The following is a 19,735-nucleotide window of genomic DNA, read 5'->3' on the forward strand; positions in this document are numbered from 1 at the left end:
TCTCAGAGCTTCTGAAAGTTGCAAGAGTGACATTAGGGGAAATAGTTCTAATGCCAAATGTAAACCAGTAATTCGTGAAGTGAAGACCTCTTTCCATTAATTTGAGAATGTCACCAGTGCAGTGAGATGCAAAGTATCAGAAAAGGCAATATAAAATCTCGCATTAGCTGATAGCCATATTATTATGGTGTAGACTTTATTGACTGTCAATAAAGAAAAAATTTAGGAGAGCCGATTGTTCTTGATATCAGTCTTAAAAGTTTAGGATTATAACCCAGAATACAAAAGTTTCTCTTAATATACATGTTTTAGGATCTGTTGCTCATTCTTTTTTTTACTCCTAAGCTAGTCTTTTATGTGTCAGCTTCTTCTCTGCATCATGTTAACAACCTTCTCTGGTTCCTAAATACGTGTGCCCTTAGAGTGTCTGCCCACTCCAGGTAGAAATCAAGGATTTCCCCATATGCTACTTGGTACACACCAATGAAGGTTGGTGTCTGAGTTCTTCCTGGAAGTGCTTATGAGGAAGAGTCAACTAGTGTGAACTGAGATTAAAGCAAAAAAGAGACCACAATAGAGGAACTTTTTGTGTGTGTGTGGCCTCTCCCGTTGTGGAGCACAGGCTCCGGACGTACAGGCTCAGCGGCCATGGCTCACGGGCCTAGCCGCTCCGTGGCATGTGGGATCTTCCTGGACCAAGGCACGAACCCACATCCCCTGCATTGGACTCTCAACCACTGTGCCACCAGGGAAGCCCTAGAGGAACTTTTTTGAAAGTTCTTTTACATTTGAAAACTCTTAGAGTACTTCAGAGGAAATGACTATACCCACACTATTGTTATTAGATGTTTTTGATGTGAGATACATTTCTGCCTGTGAAACAGTTTGCTTTTTGAATAACTTGACAGCACCATTTTCTAAAGCAATGGCAAAATACTTTCAATTTCTCAAGCATTCTAATACAATTTTTATTATATATACATTTTTTGAGGTGGGAGAGAATCAGATTGTTTTCTTCAGATTATTTGTTTCCCTTCTTACAGTAAAGGAATGTAAGGAAAAATGACAATTTATGATATTAAAAGTAAAGTAGCAGCAGTGCAGTTATTAAAATTTAGTAATTCCGTGGTGTTTCTTTTTCTTTTTCTTTTTTTTTTTTAGGATTATGCCAAGAATGTTCCTTTAAATTAAATTTTCATCACAGGTAATATGATCTTTTAAAATGTGGTTGTTAAATTTAGTAGTCTTGGACGTAGTCACCTGCACTGGATATCTAAAGTAGACTTGAGTGGTTGATGGTTGAATTAGTTGATTGTATATAAAATCCACCATTACCATATGACCACATAAACCAGGGAACTGGAAGTTTGTCACGCCTAACTCTAGTCAAGCAGTTTTAAATGTGAAGGTCTGTGCAGGGTGGTAGATAGATGGTAGAATTTTTGGTTTGGAATCAGTGTTCAGATACTGTAATATTCTTAGAAACTATATTGTAAAGCAGATCTTCATAAAGTGATTCCTTTGTCTCATTTAAGCATTGTTTTAATTAGAGTTTGTCATTCTTACAAAGGATTATACCTCTATACTCATTTTAGATGTTAAAATCAGGCTCCAATTGAATGAGCTAGACTGTGTCTGCCATACTGAATGGTGGAGGAGTATCAGTGTTCTGCCTTGTGCAGTATATATAGATAGTAGGCTTTCCTATGTATTCCTCTCAGCTAATCCACTTACTTGTCTTCTTGGGCAAGCTACTTAACCTCTGTAAGACTCAATTTTATTATCTCTAAAAATGAGCATACTAAGGTTATTGTGGGGTTAAATGAAAATGCATATAAAGTGCTTGACACAGTGTCTGGCGTATGGTAAGTCAAGCATAATGAAGTCCCTGGCATTGCAGATGTTCAGACAAAATCTGTGTAACCTGGCATGATTGTAGTGGTCAAGTTTCATGTCCTGAGTAACACTTGAAAGTCTTAACAGTAAGATTCTGCAACTTTATAAAATGTATATATTAGTATATTAATTTAAAATCAGCTGTGTTCTAAATGAGCTTTATCTAGTATTTTAGCTATTAAAAATAAAAAAATTTTAATTCTTAAAATTAGCAGTGTTTAGATTACTTGATTTCCCCTCTCTATCAATGATATTGAAAGATAAAAAAGATTTTTTTTGACCTTGAGTTTCGAGCTTCATTTCAATATTGAAATTATTCTTACGAGAGGCAAAAAGTTATTACTGTCTTAAACAGTATTATAGTATTTGGTGTATCTTAATTTGAAAGGTCTGATAAGCAAGTTTCTTGAAAGTAATCCACTCTGTTGTCTCTTCATCCTCTTTCCTAGTCCCAGTTCAGCATTATCACCTTTTCCTATTTAGTGTTTCTTTTCTTAACCAATTAAAATCAGTTGCTTGCCAGCTATGGTACTGACAACCTTGTAAACTTGGCCTAGAAGAGATAAAGCTACAGCAGTAAAAGGATAAGTGGTCTAAAGTAGACATATGAGTTATCAGTAAGCCTTTCCATCCTCATTCTATTATAACTTTGCTGTATTCCTTTATTCTTAAGAGAAGAATTTTCTATTAACTGGTGGTTGAGAACTGTTAGAGTGGTTTCTTCTTGTGTTTTTTCAAAGTGTAGGTAGATATGAATTATGTGGAGGGAAATGAGATTTGATTTTGTAATTTTTTTAGAATGGCTAAATGATAGAATATATAAAGGAAATGAGTAAAACTATGATTTACATTTACTAAGGTTTGTACCAGAACTTATAAAAAATAATCCTTTGTCTCAGAGTGTTCAGGCTTCATAATCTGATAGAATTGTTTTAATTAATATACTAACCTAAAATATTTACAGACTCATTTAAGGGTTCCTTATTATGAAAACTGCATTTTAAAAATGAGTACTTTAACTGATTTGACTTTTTTACCCATTGATTTTTATTTTTTGTAAAATTCAGTTGAAAAAGTTAACTTTATATTGTTCAACATAAAGGAGAAAAGAAGACAAGTCAAAAAAAAGAAAGGATAAAGCCAGAAAAGATTGTGAAGAGTCATCACATAAAAAATCCAGATTATCTTCTGTAGAAGAGTCCTCTAAGAAAAACGATAAAGGTAAAAGGGAATTAAAATAAAATATTTACTCATATTTCTGAACATGAAGTATAATCTGCCATATGTCTCAAATGTTGAATTTAATTAGTAAATGCATTTAGAATTCTGTTTTATAGTAGTTGAAAGGAAACTGGTTGGAGAATTTAGATATGTATTTACAGTAACTTACAGGAGTTTCAATAACAAGGTTGGTTTTGATTCATTTTTGGCAGATGGTATAATATTGCAACAGCATTCTAATTTCTGGATTTGTTACTTACAGACTTGTTACCTTGAGCAAGTCACTGAATTTCTTGAGTTTCACTTTCCTCGTGTACATAGTGGTGATGTGAATACCTGCTCTCTATACTGCTGGTGCTTATTGTGGAGAATCAAATAAGGATGTGAAAGGCACTTTGAACACTGTAAATCAGTACATAACCTATAAGTCAGTTTAACATTGTAACACTGTGATTTCAATTATCATGGTCTGTGTGATTTTTCTCACTAGTTAATGAGCTTCTTGAAATGATAGAGGTTGATATGTATGTGTCCTCAGAACCTAACATGGTGCTGTGCACATACATTAGTAAATAACTGTTAAATTCAAATCCAAGTCAACTGCTGCTTCTTCCTTAGCAGTCCTTAAGCTGTCTAAGCCTTAGTTTTTTCATGTGTAAAATGGTCATGATAATCGTACCTAGTAGGTCATACAATTTTTCAGAAGTTGAAATGAGATAATGCATGTAAGCAGTTTGCATAGTACTTGGTACATAGTTAGCTATTATGAAGGTTACTGCTAGTTGCTTTTGTAGTCCGTAATAGAGTCAAATTGACTAAAACTTACAGTGAATTGGACTTAAATTAGGTAGGTAATGGTAGATTGAATTAGATTCCAGCCAATGTTAACATAATACTTGAACAGGAGAGGGCTGCCTTGCTCCAGCTATGAAGATCATTAGATATGTTATGTTCTTACATACATTTTTTTCTTCTAACATGTTATGATACATTTAAGTATATGTATTGCCAAGTTTCTGACTTGGTAAAATCAATAGTTGTTGAGAGGAAAAATACTGATATTCTATTGTTTATTGAGAAATGGTATTTGAAACAGAATACCTTTTTTGTCTCTAAATCATGTTCCAAATTTCAAAATAAATTTTAATTAATAAGTGTGAGAATCTCATTTGAGATTTGGTTTTTTTGTTTGTTTTTTTTTTTTTTTTGTGGTACGCAGGCCTCTCACTTTTGTGGCCCCTGCCGCTGCGGAGCACAGGCTTCAGACGCACAGGCCCAGGGGCCACGGCTCACGGGCCCAGCCGCTCCGCGGCATGCGGGATCCTCCCGGACTGGGGCACAAACCCGCATCCCCTGCATTGGCAGGCGGACTCTCAACCACTGCGCCACCAGGGAAGCCCCTCATTTGAGTTTTTTAAAATTTTATTTATCCTCATATGCCAGTAAAATATTTAGTGTATTATATCTGAGGATTTTGTAGCATTTACTATTATATAATATATTTATATCATAGTATGATACTATGTTAATCATTGCATATTCCAAATTAAAGAAGAACTAATCCCTACCTTGTAAAAGTTTATTCAGTACCTCCAAAACAGATAATTAGGTAGCTGGATACTCAAGACTAGGGATGGGGTTTCACCCCTCAAGTTATAATATATGTGCATGTGATCTTCCTTATAGATGTTTTTCCTTTAGTGATCTATATTTCAGTAGGTGATACCTCTGTCAACCTAAAAACTAATATCGGAAATCAGGAAATTATCCTTGATGCCTTCTTTTTTTCTCGTTCCTTACTTATTATTTACTTACATAAATACTATCAGTTTTACCCCCAGGGTATGTATTTCTCATGTTCTCTCTAGTCTAGTTCAAACTACCATGTTTTCTCATCTAGGCTACTACTATATTATACGTACTGATTCTAACACTGTCTTGTCATCCCACCTCCCTTCCATCTAGTAGTGATTTCCTATGTTCTTAGGATATAACCAATATCTGGACAAAGCCCAAAGGCATACAAGCCTTGTTTATCACTACTCTTCACCTTACATTCACACTCCACCCATATAGCCTTTCAGTTTCTAGAAAATGCCAAACTTCTTTCTGTTTAAGGACTGTATAGGTGCTGCTTCCTCTCTAAAACCTCCAGTCCCATTTAACTCATCCTTCAGATTTAAGCTTAAATGTCACTTCCTCCGGGATCCTTTCCTGACCATGAATCTAAATTAGGACTCCCATTTATAATGCTTTCACAACCTTGGAACTTTTCCTTCATTACACATATGACAATTACATAAAACACAAGGAGAACAGGGGTTCTGTCTGCTGTGTTCATTGCTGTATCCCTAGCACCCCACTAGCACATGTAAGGCATAAATAATAAAGAATAAGAAAATGAAAGACTTGAAGATGGTTTCAGGGCAACTTCAGAGATAGAAAACCAAAGCAGAGTGGAATTGAGACATCTGTGTCTTTATATACTCTTTATTCAGAGCACCTTTCATAGCAGAGCACAGGATATAGTTCTTTTTTTCAGCTTCTTTGGTATAAAGCAGAAAATGACAACATCTTAGCAAACTTTTAGGAAGACCATGTAGACCTCTTTAATGTCTTCTCATCTGGGATCGATCATCTGGAACTAGGTTGATCTTGATATGATACTTTCTTGCCAGGCCACCTTAATTTGGCCCAGACTTGAATAGTAATTAATAAATGCTTAATATCTCAGCTGCATTTGGACTGTTGACATTCCTCAGAAGAATTACTTTCTTGATCTTTTTCCTATCTTTTCAGCCTCTCCTCAGCCTCTTGACTATAATTCCTCCTCCATCTTACCCTTGTTGGAATTGCTCAAGGCTGTTACAGAACTTCTCTTTATTCTCTCTGTTCTCCCTGTGTGATCTCATCAACCCCGATAGCCTTAGGTTACCATCATACAAAATGTTAAATAAGTGTATGGATGGATGGATAATTGGATGGCTAGATAGCTGAATGGAGAGGAAATGTAAGAAAGGTCAAAGCTTGACTTTGAGGACGAGTCTGCTTTGGCAGGTGTGAACAGGACAGGGTATTTAGGTAAATTGTCTTGGCAGGAAGTTCAAGATCTTACCCCTCCTACCTCCACCCTGCCCCCAAGCTTAGTTCCTTGGATAGGCCTTTTCTGACACCCTTCACCCCACTCCTCCAGGCAAGATTAAGTCCCTGTTAGCATGTTCTGGTAGTATCCTGCACTCTCCTTTAGAAATACATATCACTCTTGGAATAATTTTTCTGGGAAGGAAGGGACTGTATGACTTGTTTAATTCTCTATCCCCATTGGGATTCCTAAGCACAGTGCTTGCTCCACCTAGTAGGCATTCAGTAAATGTTAGGTGAGTGAGTCAGTGAAATCAACCAGTTTCTCAATGTTGAAAGGAACATCAGAGATCAGCCCCGGAATCATGATCAAAAAGATTTTCTGTGGTTTCACCTTTTAAAATATGGTCCTTTGCATTGTCATCACTTGGGAGCTTGTTAGAAATGCATAATTTCAGACCCTTCCAGATATCCTAAATTAGAGTTGTAATTTAAGTTCCCAGAATGATTCATATGTACAATAAAGGTTAAGATTCACTGCTCTTTATCATGTATTTGTTCTGCTTTAGCTTCAACACCTCCAGGGAAAAGGAACCCATTATCCAAAATACTCCTTTACATTTCAGACAGCTGTAACTGCTAGCAGGTTTCTCTTAACATTTAGCCCAAACGTACAACTTCTTCCTTCTCGTTCCAGTTGTGTCCTTTTTTTAACCTGTAGACACTTGGAAGCAGGTATCATTGTTCCTTACATGACAGAGAAGATGACAGAGAAGAATACATTTCTTTTGCCATTGGAAGTTTAGCTATGTTTTTATTTGCTCTCTGATGACTAGGAAATAAGTAGGAGTGAAGAAACAATAACGTAAAGCAGTTGTTGCAGTCCAGGCCTTGGCTTCCTTTGGAATCTTTACCCTGTAGTTCTCACACCCTCTTGTCTGGCCTTAAGGGGCCATTCATGCTACAACTTGTGCTAATTATGAGACCTGTCCAGGGAGGTTGGAGGAATTTTTACTGTCCATCTGTTTTCTGTTCTTTTTTGAGTTAACAGCCTTCAGAAATATTTCCCCTGAGGTCTTACTGAAGGAGATTGTATAATGATGATTTTTTTTAGATTACTTTAATAGATCTTCAGTACTTTTTCTCTTTCCATTTCCCTCACTGGGTAAACCATTGTAGAATTGAAAATGTTTGTTTTATGACATAATTTTTTGTGTGATTTTCAATTACAGAGAATTCTCACCTGTACATGATCTTCAAAAAAGATTAAGAAAGATTAAAAGATTTTTTAAATCTTTTTTTTCTTAAAAGATTAAGAAAGGGCATTTATTTGTAAACTGCTTTCAGATGTTGAACATCTGTAGATAAAATATTGTTTGTATTGCAGCTAATCTATGAGGGTTTTTTGGGGGTTTTGGGGGTTTTTTTTGTCCTAGCAACATGAGATATTTTGTTTTATAGGTGTTCATTATTTTATATGTTTTGTGCTAGGTATTCCAGGCTGTACAAGAGCATAAAATACCCCTCCCTAAAAGAATCTGACATTTTAATTAGGGAGATAAGTCTAAGGAACAGGAAAGATTAGAAGACAGTGAAGTGCTTTCCTGCAAGACTATGTACTAGACTATTGGGAAGAATTCCAGTTATAGCTATAGCTGTTACACCACTGCAAGATGATTCTTGACAAAACAGTGCTGGGTTTTTTGTTTTTGTTTTTCAACACATTCACTCTCAATGAAATCAGAAAATTCTATCAACAGTATCAAGTTTTTATTTAATAAAAGTATACAGATTCACGTTATTTACAATTTAGGTTTCCCACAAACTGTGACTTGTTCTGATGTATTTTTTTTGTACTGTGTGAGAAAAATCATAGAAAAAAGAGCAAAAGTATATTTCTTCCCCATATTAGAACATTTAAAAGTTTCTTATGTCAAGTAGAGAAGAGCATACATTTTTTTTTTCAGTAAATACGGTGGATAAACGTTTTAACTTCACATCATGAAGTATGAAGCAAAAGAACAAGAGGGATGAAGTTGGGATAGAAAAAGAATTGGGGAGGTGGATTAAAATTTAAGAAATGTTGCTTATAGTGCACAAGACTGAGTGATCTCTTGTCATTTGGTGATTTTGATTGATCAAATTAAATATATGGTTTGTACATAGAAAGCAAATGTTAGCAACGGTTGTTACTGGTCAGTTTTTAATAAGTCCTATAGTTTTCATCAGATTGGATTTCATTGAATATTTGCTACAAATTTTATTGTTTTTTTCCCTGCAACATTCCAAAAAGTATTCACAATGACTTACAAAAATATATACTATAAGATTTTTTTAAAGGTGAAATCAAAATAATGGAAAAATAAGATAGAATAGGAAAGTAAAGCTAGAGGTAAAATTAATACAGACAAATATTTACCAAAAAGTCTTGCATAATTGCAAAAGTAGATCACAGATTTGTCACTGTTCTTCCTAACAACCAAACCAAAGAAAGGAAACCACCAGTAGAATGATTAATTGTACCCATACAATATTAAAGAGAACTCACAGGGTGTTCAGCTTTTTCCAGGCAGTTTTGAGAGCAGAATCTACTGTGGATTCATAAAAGGGGGTATCCATTTGTGATATAACAAACAGTAACCTTGTATCTCAACAGTAATACGATATAGAATTTCTTAAAGAACTTGCAATAAATAGGGTCTAACAAAGTGTAGTTCAATAACATATCTAATTTATGTTATAATATCTGGACTTATTTATAGAAATTTAGAGATTGGAGACTTCTAGCTTTACTTGTAAATTTATAAACTTAAGAATTAATTTTTTTCTGATTTTAAAGTAATATATATTTATGTGGCAAACTCAGGAAAATATTTAGTAATTGCTCCAAATCACCATTCAATTTAAACTTTATTAGCATTTTAGTATATAATTCTTAAGGAGAATTTTTAAGTGTTCAGTAATCAGAAATTTTAGAGAAATAGAATTTTAAAGATATTTACTGTTTAAAAATTTAATGAAGAGGGAGATATCAGTGGAGGTATTCCTCTAGGTTAGGAATACAACATATTCCTTATGAATTATTTTACTCATACCATTTTGTTTTCAACATATTTGAAGTGTCCTTAAAACACTGACACTTCCTTTCTCCCCATGTGAATCCTAATCTATCAGTAGCTCCTTCTTCTAAATTAGGTTAAGTTTCCTGACAGCTTATAGAACATAGCCAGGCATGAGACGATAGACTTAAGCTATCTAAGGATGGGGTAGTACGTATATATATTTTTAGAAAGCATACACAGGTTAAAATGGGAAATTTTATAGTTTTTGCCAATTTCCAACTATATGTTGCAGTGAGAGGTGTGAAGGCCTATTTAACGTAAAAAAAAGAACATTGCCCTTCTCCAATTCCAATTTTTATTAAAAAATCTTTTGGGGAAAGGGCTTGACTGACTTGTTTGTATTCATTCTTTCGTTTGCTCTTCCTTCCTTCTCCCTCCCACTGTCCTTCCCCCAGCCCTCTCAAACCTCCCTCGTTTCCCAGAAATAATCTTAAGTCTCTTCACCCTCCTCAGCTAGGTCAAACTTCTAGTGGTAGGGAGAGGAGCATACTGTAGCCAACCTGAAGAATCTCTAGCTTAGCTTAATTCTTGAAGTAGAACCATTTCAAGCAGGGGACATGTACCTTGTTATAGTTTGCCAAACCCAGATGTCTTCTCAGGTGGTCAGTGACCTGTCTTAGGTGGTCTTGGCAATTTTACAACTCAAATTCTGCTGTTTCTATTACATATTTCATTTCCATTTGGATAATATTCAGTTACCCTTTTACCCTCATTTAACATATGGATTATTTATACCAAATCCATAAAGAAAAACCCAATTTCTATGGGGAAAAAGAATTTTAACTTGCTATTGTTGATTGTCAGCCATAATTGCAAGTGGTTTAGTTGTATACCTCATTTAATCGTAGTAATGGGCGTATAATATCCCATTTTGCAGATAAGAGAACCAGGACCCAGAGAATTTACATAATTGCCTAAGGTCAAATCGTTGGTTAATGGCAGAGCTACAATTAAACACAGGTTTATAACTCCAGAGTCTGCTCTTTTACTTATATCATCAATAACTGTTCATCAGTGAATCAAACTTTAGTCCACTCTTTATACCTCAGTTTGGGCAGGTATATTATACAAATCCACATTAAATGATTTGATCTGTGTCTCAGTTCTATCTGTAAAATGGGTATAAAGAGACTTCATTGGATTATTATCAGAGTCAAGTCAAGTCACATGCTTTACACATGTAAAGCATGTGTCTTATATGAAGTAGTCTTTGATAACCTGTATCTATTATTGTTATATCAGAGAAAAGGAAAATACTGGACATTAGATTTTGTGTTTGTTCTTCACAATGGGTCAGATCAAAAGTTAAGTCTGTAAAAGTCTGACCTGTCCATTGTTTTCATGATTGGAGACTTGCCACTTCTCCAGTAGGCCAAGTTATTTAGGTATGTAATATCCAGAAAAACCAAGATGATAGACCTACTTGCATTATTCAAAGCATATAGGGAAAATTATATGCAGTTTGCATTACATTCTAAAAGGAACGTTGAAAACTTAAAGCAGGTCAAGAATAGAACAACCAAAGTGTTGTCAGAACTTGAAATGTTGTTATAGGAAGAAGGTTGAAGGAACCGTAGATGTTTAGCTTAGGAAAAAGTGAAGAGGGAAGGGGTAAGGAGGTAGACATGGAAACTAGATATTTTCAAGACTACTACTATGTAGGAGACTTATTTTTGGTGGCTGGTTGGCAGAACTAGAGTCTATGGATAAAAATAGCCCAAGGACAGATTTTTGCCTTAATTTAAGGAAAAATTTGTCAATTAGAACTATCTGAAGAAAGGAATGGAGGAATGGGCTGCTTCAGGAAGTAGTGAGGTGTTTAGATTGGACAGCCACTTGTTATTGGAAGTATTACAGTAAGATATTCATTCACTGGATAAGGCCTGGACCTCCAAGCTCCCCTTCCAGTACAGAGTCAGTGACTTAAATTCTTTTTTTTTTTTTTTTAGTGACTTAAATTCTGATCCCCACTTGTCAATAATTACTGTGTAGATTTGACACTGATATAAATGCAAGCATCATTTTGTGTTGCCCATTGTTCTAAATGTTATTTCCTTGGCAGCACCCTTCCCACCTCTGGCAGGTTGTAGCAGTTATCAAAAAAATGATTTGTAGTTACTGTCAACCTCATGGAATTAGGTATTTTAGATTCGTAGTTAAATATTAATAGATTCATAGGGTTGTAAGGGACCTTAAAGATCATATAATCCAATCTTGTAGATTTGATTCTCTAAGGATATTTGATCACTTTTTCAGCATTTCCTCTTTCAAAGAGAGTTATTTTATAATGTTATTCTAAACTGATTGTACTTTTTAGTAAAACTGGATCATCTGTTATCAGAAAACTGGTGTAGGAAAGCTGGCATGTGGGCAGTACTCTTGAGAGGGAACAAGAAAACAGGTGGTTGTAAGGCCTTTTGAAATTAGCTGCCCAGTTTCAGTGGCCTTGTAGGTTTGTTCTCTGACATCATTGACAGGATAACACCATGGTGATAACTTTACTAGGCCTAATTAGTTTTTCTGTGCTTTCTTAGTTAGTGAATTTTCATAAAAATAAGAGCAGAAGACTTTTGTTTGTTTTGTTTTTGTTTTTTGTGTTTTGGCTGCATTGGGTCTTGGGTCTTTGTTGCTGCGCACGGGCTTTCTCTAGTTGTGGCAAGCAGGGGTCTACTCTTTGTTGTGGTGCGCAGGCTTCTCATTGCGATGGCTTCTCTTGTTGCAGAGCATGGGCTTTAGGTGCACAGGCTTCAGTAGTTGCAGCACGCGGGCTCAGTAGTTGTGGCTCACGGGCTGTAGAGCCCAGGCTCAGTAGTTGTGATGCACGGGCTTAGTTGCTCCGCGGCATGTGGGATCTTTCCGGACCAGGGCTCGAACCCATGTGCCCTGCATTGCAGGTGGATTCTTAACCACTGCACCACCAGGGAAGTCCCAAGCAGAAGACTTTTTTCTTTTCGCATATTCAGTTTGGGACACTGGCAGTTCCAGTGCTGGCTGTTGTTGAGTGGGAATCTTATTCCCAGAGCTTTATAATTGTATCATCTTTGTGTGTAGATCATTAGAAGCACAACCCCCACTCCCTTTCTTTTTTTTTTTTTTGCTGTTTTTGTTAGAATTTGTGCTAGAATAGATTCAGTTAGGACCAAAGTTCAGACATACATGTTGATTCAAGGATCAAAGTCCAACAGGAAGAAAGGCTAGAACAACCATGGCAAATCAGTACTGTTTTATTTTTGTGTTGTGTTTAACTAAGGTACATTCTGTATTGACAGGACAAATTTGTGTCACTTCTTTTCCAGACTAATAGTCATTATTGGAGAGGAATTATTTGCTAACATAATTACTTTGTGGCATACAATTTTATTGTCTCATATCAGTATTTGATAATTTTTAGTTGACTAATATAGGGTGATTCATTTGAAACATGTCTATTTTTTATGTTTTAAAAATAAAATATATTGTTTTTACTGATCTTTAAAGGTAATACATGATTATTGTTTAAAATACAAAATAATTTGGAAATGCTTAAAGAGTAAAACTATCCCAGGCCCACAGGTAATATAATCACTGTTAAGTTTGGTTGGTCCTTACAAACTTATTATTTTTATATGTGTGTGTGTGTGTGTGTGTGTGTGTGTGTGTTTATTTATATATACACACACACATATATAAATAATATATATGTAGATATAATGTTTTAATACAAATTGTATTATACTTTGCTTGCTTTCTGTAACTTTTAAAAATTTTGATATAGCATACGCATTTTTCTCTGGTAATTCAGGTATGCTATGGGTTTTTTTTAATAGCTGTATAGTATTTATTTAACCAAGCCTTAATCCCTAATTGTTGGGGATTTAACTTGTTTTCTTTTGTTGTTGTTACACAGTGGACATCTTTGTACATATATCTGAGTGCTCATTTATTCTAAGTAAATAATTAAATTCCTAAAAGCAGCATTGTTGGTCAAAGGGTATCTATATTTTAAAGTGATCTATATTGCCAGATTTTCCTCAAGAAAATGGTATTTACTCCTAACAATGTATGAGAACATCTGTTTCTTCATTGAAATTGACTTCTTCTAATTAATGTAATCAGCATTAATTTTTTTTTAAGTCTGACAACTTTTTTTTCATAATTTAACTAGCTAGTCCTATATACTAGTTCAGTTCTTAAGGTCTTGATCCTAATGTAAATACTCTACAAAAATCTTAACTTGCATGTCTTTTGTATGATCAATAAAAATAAGAAACTAAATTAAAGACAACTGTATTGCAAGAGATAATTCCTTTATAATATAGAGTTAATATTGGAATTGTTACTTTAACTCAGTATAACTTATAGAAGTTTCCCATGAGACTTTAAATCGTTGGTCTATTTGCTGAGGCTCTTTGGTATATATCAGCTTATTATTTTTCAAAAGAATTTATTGGTCTGGAAAAGTGCGTTAAATTTTCAGAGAGCCGTAAAAGTTGAAGCTAAACCACAGGTAAATCTGGAATTTATTTAATTGCATTGGTGGGTAGTTCAAAATGTGTTTTAAATGTAATGTGCACATTTTAAAAAATCTCTTTTAAATGAACAGGAAGCTCTGATGAGGAAGGAAGTACTTCAGAATCTGAACTTTGGAAGGGCCCACTACCAGAGACAGATGAAAAATCACAGTAAGTCCTGATACTAGTATTAATAGACAATGATAATGCATACCTTCTACATCAGTCTAGGAAGCTATGACCACAGCCATTTTTGATAACAGTTAATGAAAAACTTAGCATCATGAATTTCTTTTTAAAGCCAAGGACCACCTAGCCTGCTAAGGTCAGAGTTTATTCCCAGCCATTGTTTATGGCCATAAACAGCCAACTTGTCCAGCTCCCTCTTGGTGAGTAAATCTTTCCTCAGCTCACATTGACAGATGACCCCTTAGTCTTTGCTTTTATTGTTTCAGAGAGATGCTGTTTACTAGCTTCCAGAGCAGCCTATCCATGATATTCTGATTATCATAAACCTATACAGGGGAGCCCCTTGAAGATATATACAGGTGTAAAAGTTTTCTTGCCAACAGCCACCTTAGCCCCCAGAGATACACAAGTCAACACATGCATTGTTCTCTGCTATTGGTTGGAAGAGCTGTCTGCATATAGGCTGGAATATTATCAGTTCTTCTCGTATACTGGGATGTTCACCACTTGAGCTTTATCTGTTGAAAGGGGATAAAATAATACCTACTACATAGAGTTTATTGTGAAGATTTAATAGAATAAAGAATGTAAAGTACCTGGTCTGGCACAATACCTACCAGTATAGTAAGTGCTCAATAAATTTTAGTCCCATTTTGTTACTCTAGGCATATTGGTTCATAATAAGAGACCTGTTGAATCAATCATAATTTGCTAATTTAAGCTGATTATAAAACATATTGCTAATTACATAATATGTTCTCAGTATAATAGAATTCAGGTGTGTTGGAAAGAGGTTTTTTTAAAAAAAACATTAGTTTTTTTCTCTTACCTTAACATTTATTTTTGTCAGCCAAATAAAGAATTTCCAAATGAGTCGTCATTATAGATCAGATTATAAAAAAGGTATCGCTATCCTAGTAAAACTATCAACTGACTTTTGACCATATAACTTTCCCTTGAAGAGCTGAAAATGACAGAATAGGTCTTGGAGTCAACTCACCTTTTTGGCAGTAAAGATGCATGAATAAAGCGTAAGAGGGGTTTCATAATCCAAAGCTCTTTGTGACCTTATAAAAACTTGACATCAGGTTCTGACATCTAAGTTCACACAAATTCATCTAATTTCATATATTTAAGTTCTTACTACAATTTAAAAAATTCTGCATTTTGCTGTCATGCTTGGGAAAAGGGACAGTAGCCAGGAGAATACCAAATTGTAGGTAATTTTAAATCAACTTTATCTGATTCTGGAATTAATTTTTTAAAAATTTGAACATGGTTTTGGTGGCTCTGTGCATTCACAATTATTTAAAGCCAAATGATGGAGTCCCATTGTGAATCTCTGATCTAAAAGAACATTTTCTGAAGAGACTGGTACACAGAATTTGTCCAGCTTGATTCTCTGTTCCCAGAAGGGAGGAAAGCAATTGTACATACGTTTAATCTTTAGAACAGCTCTGTGAGGAAATGTGATGTTCTTTATTTTATAGATAAGGAAACTGAGCCCAGAGAAGTTAAATAACTTGCTTGCTCAGCAAATAACTGACAGAGCTAGGACTTAAAAAACACTGTCTGACTTGAAAACCTGTGCTATTTCCATTGTACTACTCTGGCTCCTAGCACTAATATTTATTTAGTACTTTACAATTTTCATAATATTTTAACACATTATAGTTTAATATCTCCTTTCAGAGTTCTGTTCTTTGTTTTAGACATAGTCTTCACTGCTACAGATACATATTTACTCTTCTCAGAGTAATAAAATCTGCAGCCTAAGCAGATTTTCCCTATTCCTAGGAGTAAGACTTGTATTTTTCCTTAAAATAGTTTTTTTCATTCATTTTTTGATCAGGCTATAATTTGAAATGAGAATGAACAGAGTAAGTTATCAAGTCAACCATAAAGTAAAGCAATGACATTTCACAAAGTACTTAAAGGTAAAATCTTAGGTAATAAATACATTTAGGGAGATGCGCCAACATATACAACATTTTCAATTTAATCAGTCTTGGTATATTTATGATTATTTTACAAGCCAAGAATTATTTGATACCTGAATCATGAAATATATTGCTATATAAAAGAATCAGCAAATATGTTGGATTAAAATATTTTATTTTTATTAATCTCATATAATGTGTCACCTAGTAATTTTTTTCTCTAATTGTTGATTTTAATCAAATTGTATACTTTTTCTTTTAAATAGGGAAGAAGAATTTGATGAATATTTTCAAGGTTTATTTCTGTGAGATGGAAGAGGGATGCATACATTCCTTAATGTGAAAGTATACTTTGAAACTCTTCACAAAATTTTGTCTACAAGTTGCAACTTGAGTGGTTTGTCTTTGGAAATAAAAATCCAGCTACTCTCAGGATGTCAGATGCTCTGGAAGTTTTTCAGTTTTATTGGAGGCACTTTTCCCTATATATGTTTTCAATTGTTTATCTACAACTCTGTTCCATCTGTAGCTCCTAGAGTATGGACCTAGTACATCCTCTAGTACAGAGATCCATTGTGCCTATATTTTTGTAGATTTTTTTTTCCCCCACTGATTCACATTTATGTTCCCTTGCCTCCACTTAAACTTTTAGGATTATTGGGGTCTCACGAAATTACAAAGTAGATTAAGTATGTCTTCGAGTACCCCTCTTTTGAGTACCTTTTTTTTTTTTTTTTTGCGGTACGCGGGCCTCACTGTTGTAGCCTCTCCTATTGCAGAGCACAGGCTCCGGACACGCAGCTCAGCGGCCATGGCTCGCGGGCCTAGCAGCTCCGCGGCATGTGGGATCCTCCCGGACCGGGGCACGAACCCGTGTCCCCTGCATCAGCAGGCGGACTCGCAACCACTGCGCCACCAGGGAAGCCCTTGAGTACCTATTTTGTCATTAGCTGCCTTTTTTTTTTCCTTACATTTCTCTTGCTTCCTTCTCACCTCTACCACTAAACAGAGTTTGTTATAATCAAATTTAATTCCCCAGTGTATGGGTAATTTATTATAAAGTAAATTAATACCACAGGGGCCAAATGAGATTCCAGTAGTCTAAAACAGCAGATGTGTTCATGAAACTTGACTTTTAGCAGAGATTATACAGTAACATAATTTAACTGAACAATACAGTGTGCATAGAGCTTTTCTCAGATACAGTCGTACAGATATGGATATACTTATATGCAGAGATATATTATAAAACGTAACTTTTTTATAAATTTATTTATTTTTAAAATTTATTTATTTTTGGCTGCATTGGGACTTTGCTGCTGCACGTGGGCTTTCTCTAGTTGTGACGAGCAGGGGCTACTCTTCGTTGTGGCACGCGGGCTTCTCACTGCGGTGGCTTCTTGTTGTGGAGCACGGGCTCTAGGCTCATGGGCTTTAGTAGTTGTGGCTCGCAGGCTCTAGAGAGCAGTCTTAGTAGTTGTGGGGCATAGGCTTAGTTGCTCCGTGGCATGTGTGATCTTTCTGGAGCAGGGATTGAACTCACGTCCCCTGCATTGGCAGGGGGATTCTTAACCACTGTGCCACCAGGGAAGTCCAAAATGTAACTCCTTAATTTGGGGTTCATACCCACAAGATTCAATGGATGTGCTTCAGGAAATCTAAACACTCCTAGAATCTATGTGTAAACTTCTGTAATTATGTGTGTTTTTTGGGAAAAGGGTCCATAGCTTTCATCAAATTTTCAAAAGGATATATTGATTTTTTTTCAAAAGGTCAGGCCCATTTTTATAAACAGCCAAGAGATGAATAGAGGAGAAGATGCATGATTTGGTGAGTAAGAGAGAACCTGTAAAAAATGATTGTACCATTCCAATTATTTTGTTGAAGATATGCTATTTTAAATGACATTTAAACATGGAATGATTGGCATTAAACTGTAAAATAGGCAATTATAGTATCTTATTTTTAAATAGTGTCAGAGATTATCTTTTTATTAAACAGTTGTTATTCATTAAATATCATGCTTCTGTTATGTGTGAGACACTGCTACAAAAGAATTATCTAGGAAATAATTATGCAGTCATTTCTAAACCATCAGAAAACAGTAAATCAGTGTTAGTTTATTAACCAACAGATAAGTAAACAATTTTGTTTTCAGCTCACAACTTTTAGTGAAAAAGAATCTTAATTTCTGAGGAAAGTGTTGAAATGTCCAGCAGCAAAACTGATATTAGTAATAGAATATATGAAGCTAAAACATTTTATGATAAATATATAGTTTATTGGTCATCAGAAAATAAAATTCCTGTAAAACTAAACAGTGACTAGGAAGAATATTTAAAGACCCTTTTAAAATAGATCCATATATTTGGTATTGCAAGTATGGTTTATGGACATTAACTTCATTTATAAATTTAGATCATTATATGTAATCAGTGTTTAATCCATTCATACACAATGGCAGATAATGGGAGTCATATTTTAAAGGAGTCTTTGGAAAGGCCTCAAGATGATGTGTTTAAAGGTTTTTTTTAATTTAATTTTTATTTTATATTAGAGTATAGTTGACTTACAGCACTGTGTTAGTTTCACGTGTACAGCTGAGTGATTCAGTTATACATATATCCATTCTTCAGATTCTTTCCCCACATAGGTTATTACAGAATATTGAGTAGATTTCCCTGTACTGTATAGTAGGCCCTTGTTGATTATCTATTATCTAGAGTTTAAAGATTAATTCTCCAGCAGACCTGTCTTAATCTTGGCTGTAGTGTAGTCAGTGGTGTTCAGTGGACCATAAGTTTGGGATATGAAGTTATGGTTTCTTTTTTTTTCTTTTCTTTTTTTTTCTTTTTTTGCAGTACGTGGGCCTCTCACTGTTGTGGCCTCTCCTGTTGCGGAGTGCAGGCTCAGCAGCCATGGCTTACGGGCCCAGCCACTCCGCGGCATGTGGGATCTTCCTGGACCAGGGCATGAACCCATGTCCCCTACATTGGCAGGTGGACTCTCAACCACCGTGCCACCAGGGAAGCCCTGTGCTTTCTTATACTTGCTCTTAAACAAAGTTCCTATTTTTGCAGACCTCCTCATCTCTGCCCCTCAGTTTGTTTTCTAGTGAATGAGGAGAGGAAGTTGTTTGAGCTAACTGATATTTTGGGGTCTAAAATTATATAAGGCTTAAAGGAAGAGGGTTTCTTATACAGTTTCTAAAATAATCCTAGAAGTGTGGTTTCAAAATTATTTTAAGCAATGAAAATAAGATGTACATATATCACCAAAGGTGATAACATATAGAGAACAATCATTTGGGTGTATACATTGAGTTTTTTTCTCCCTAAAAATATTTTATTAACTTCCAGGCACTCTTCATTTAAATCTGTTTGTTACAATATTTATTCAAAATATTATTCATTCATGTTTACTGAGTGCCTACCTTGTGCCAGGCAGTACTCTAAGTGTGAGCATAGAGATGTGAACAGAACAGACAAAAAGAGGCAAAAAATCTTTCCTCTCGTGAACCTTATATTCTAATATGAGAGGAAGAATCTTATAATTCTAAAGTACCTGACTCACTTGTAAAAATATAACAAATGGTGATTTATTTCTCACCTGCTTAAAACTGAACACTGTCTTCTCTGTAACAAAACATTTGAGGTTCAGAGACCAATTCATTATAATTTAGACATTTTTACAAGAAAATCTGTGGTATAATTAATATTTGGTCTGTTTTATAATTTGGTCATTACAGATAAGAAAGAAATCTTCTCTGATGTATGGATATGTACCATGTAGTAGA

At 34.9% G+C, this 19,735-nt stretch overlaps 1 protein-coding gene across 1 annotated transcript in view; it reads left to right on the top strand.

Annotated features, from left to right (window-relative positions):
• LOC131751125 (protein FRA10AC1) overlaps positions 1–16,374 on the top strand; it is a 48,979-nt gene extending 32,605 nt beyond the window's left edge. Inside the window, exons 10-13 of the mRNA XM_067025035.1 lie at positions 1,162–1,204; positions 2,999–3,117; positions 13,903–13,981; positions 16,206–16,374. Of these exons, the coding sequence (XP_066881136.1) occupies positions 1,162–1,204; positions 2,999–3,117; positions 13,903–13,981; positions 16,206–16,248 (284 nt within the window). The 3' untranslated portion in view covers positions 16,249–16,374. The remainder of the gene's footprint in view (positions 1–1,161; positions 1,205–2,998; positions 3,118–13,902; positions 13,982–16,205) is intronic.
• The last annotated feature ends 3,361 nt before the right edge of the window (positions 16,375–19,735 follow it).

The sequence above is a fragment of the Kogia breviceps genome, chromosome 2 (assembly GCF_026419965.1).
Source record: "Kogia breviceps isolate mKogBre1 chromosome 2, mKogBre1 haplotype 1, whole genome shotgun sequence".
Taxonomy (NCBI): Eukaryota; Metazoa; Chordata; class Mammalia; order Artiodactyla; family Physeteridae; genus Kogia; species Kogia breviceps.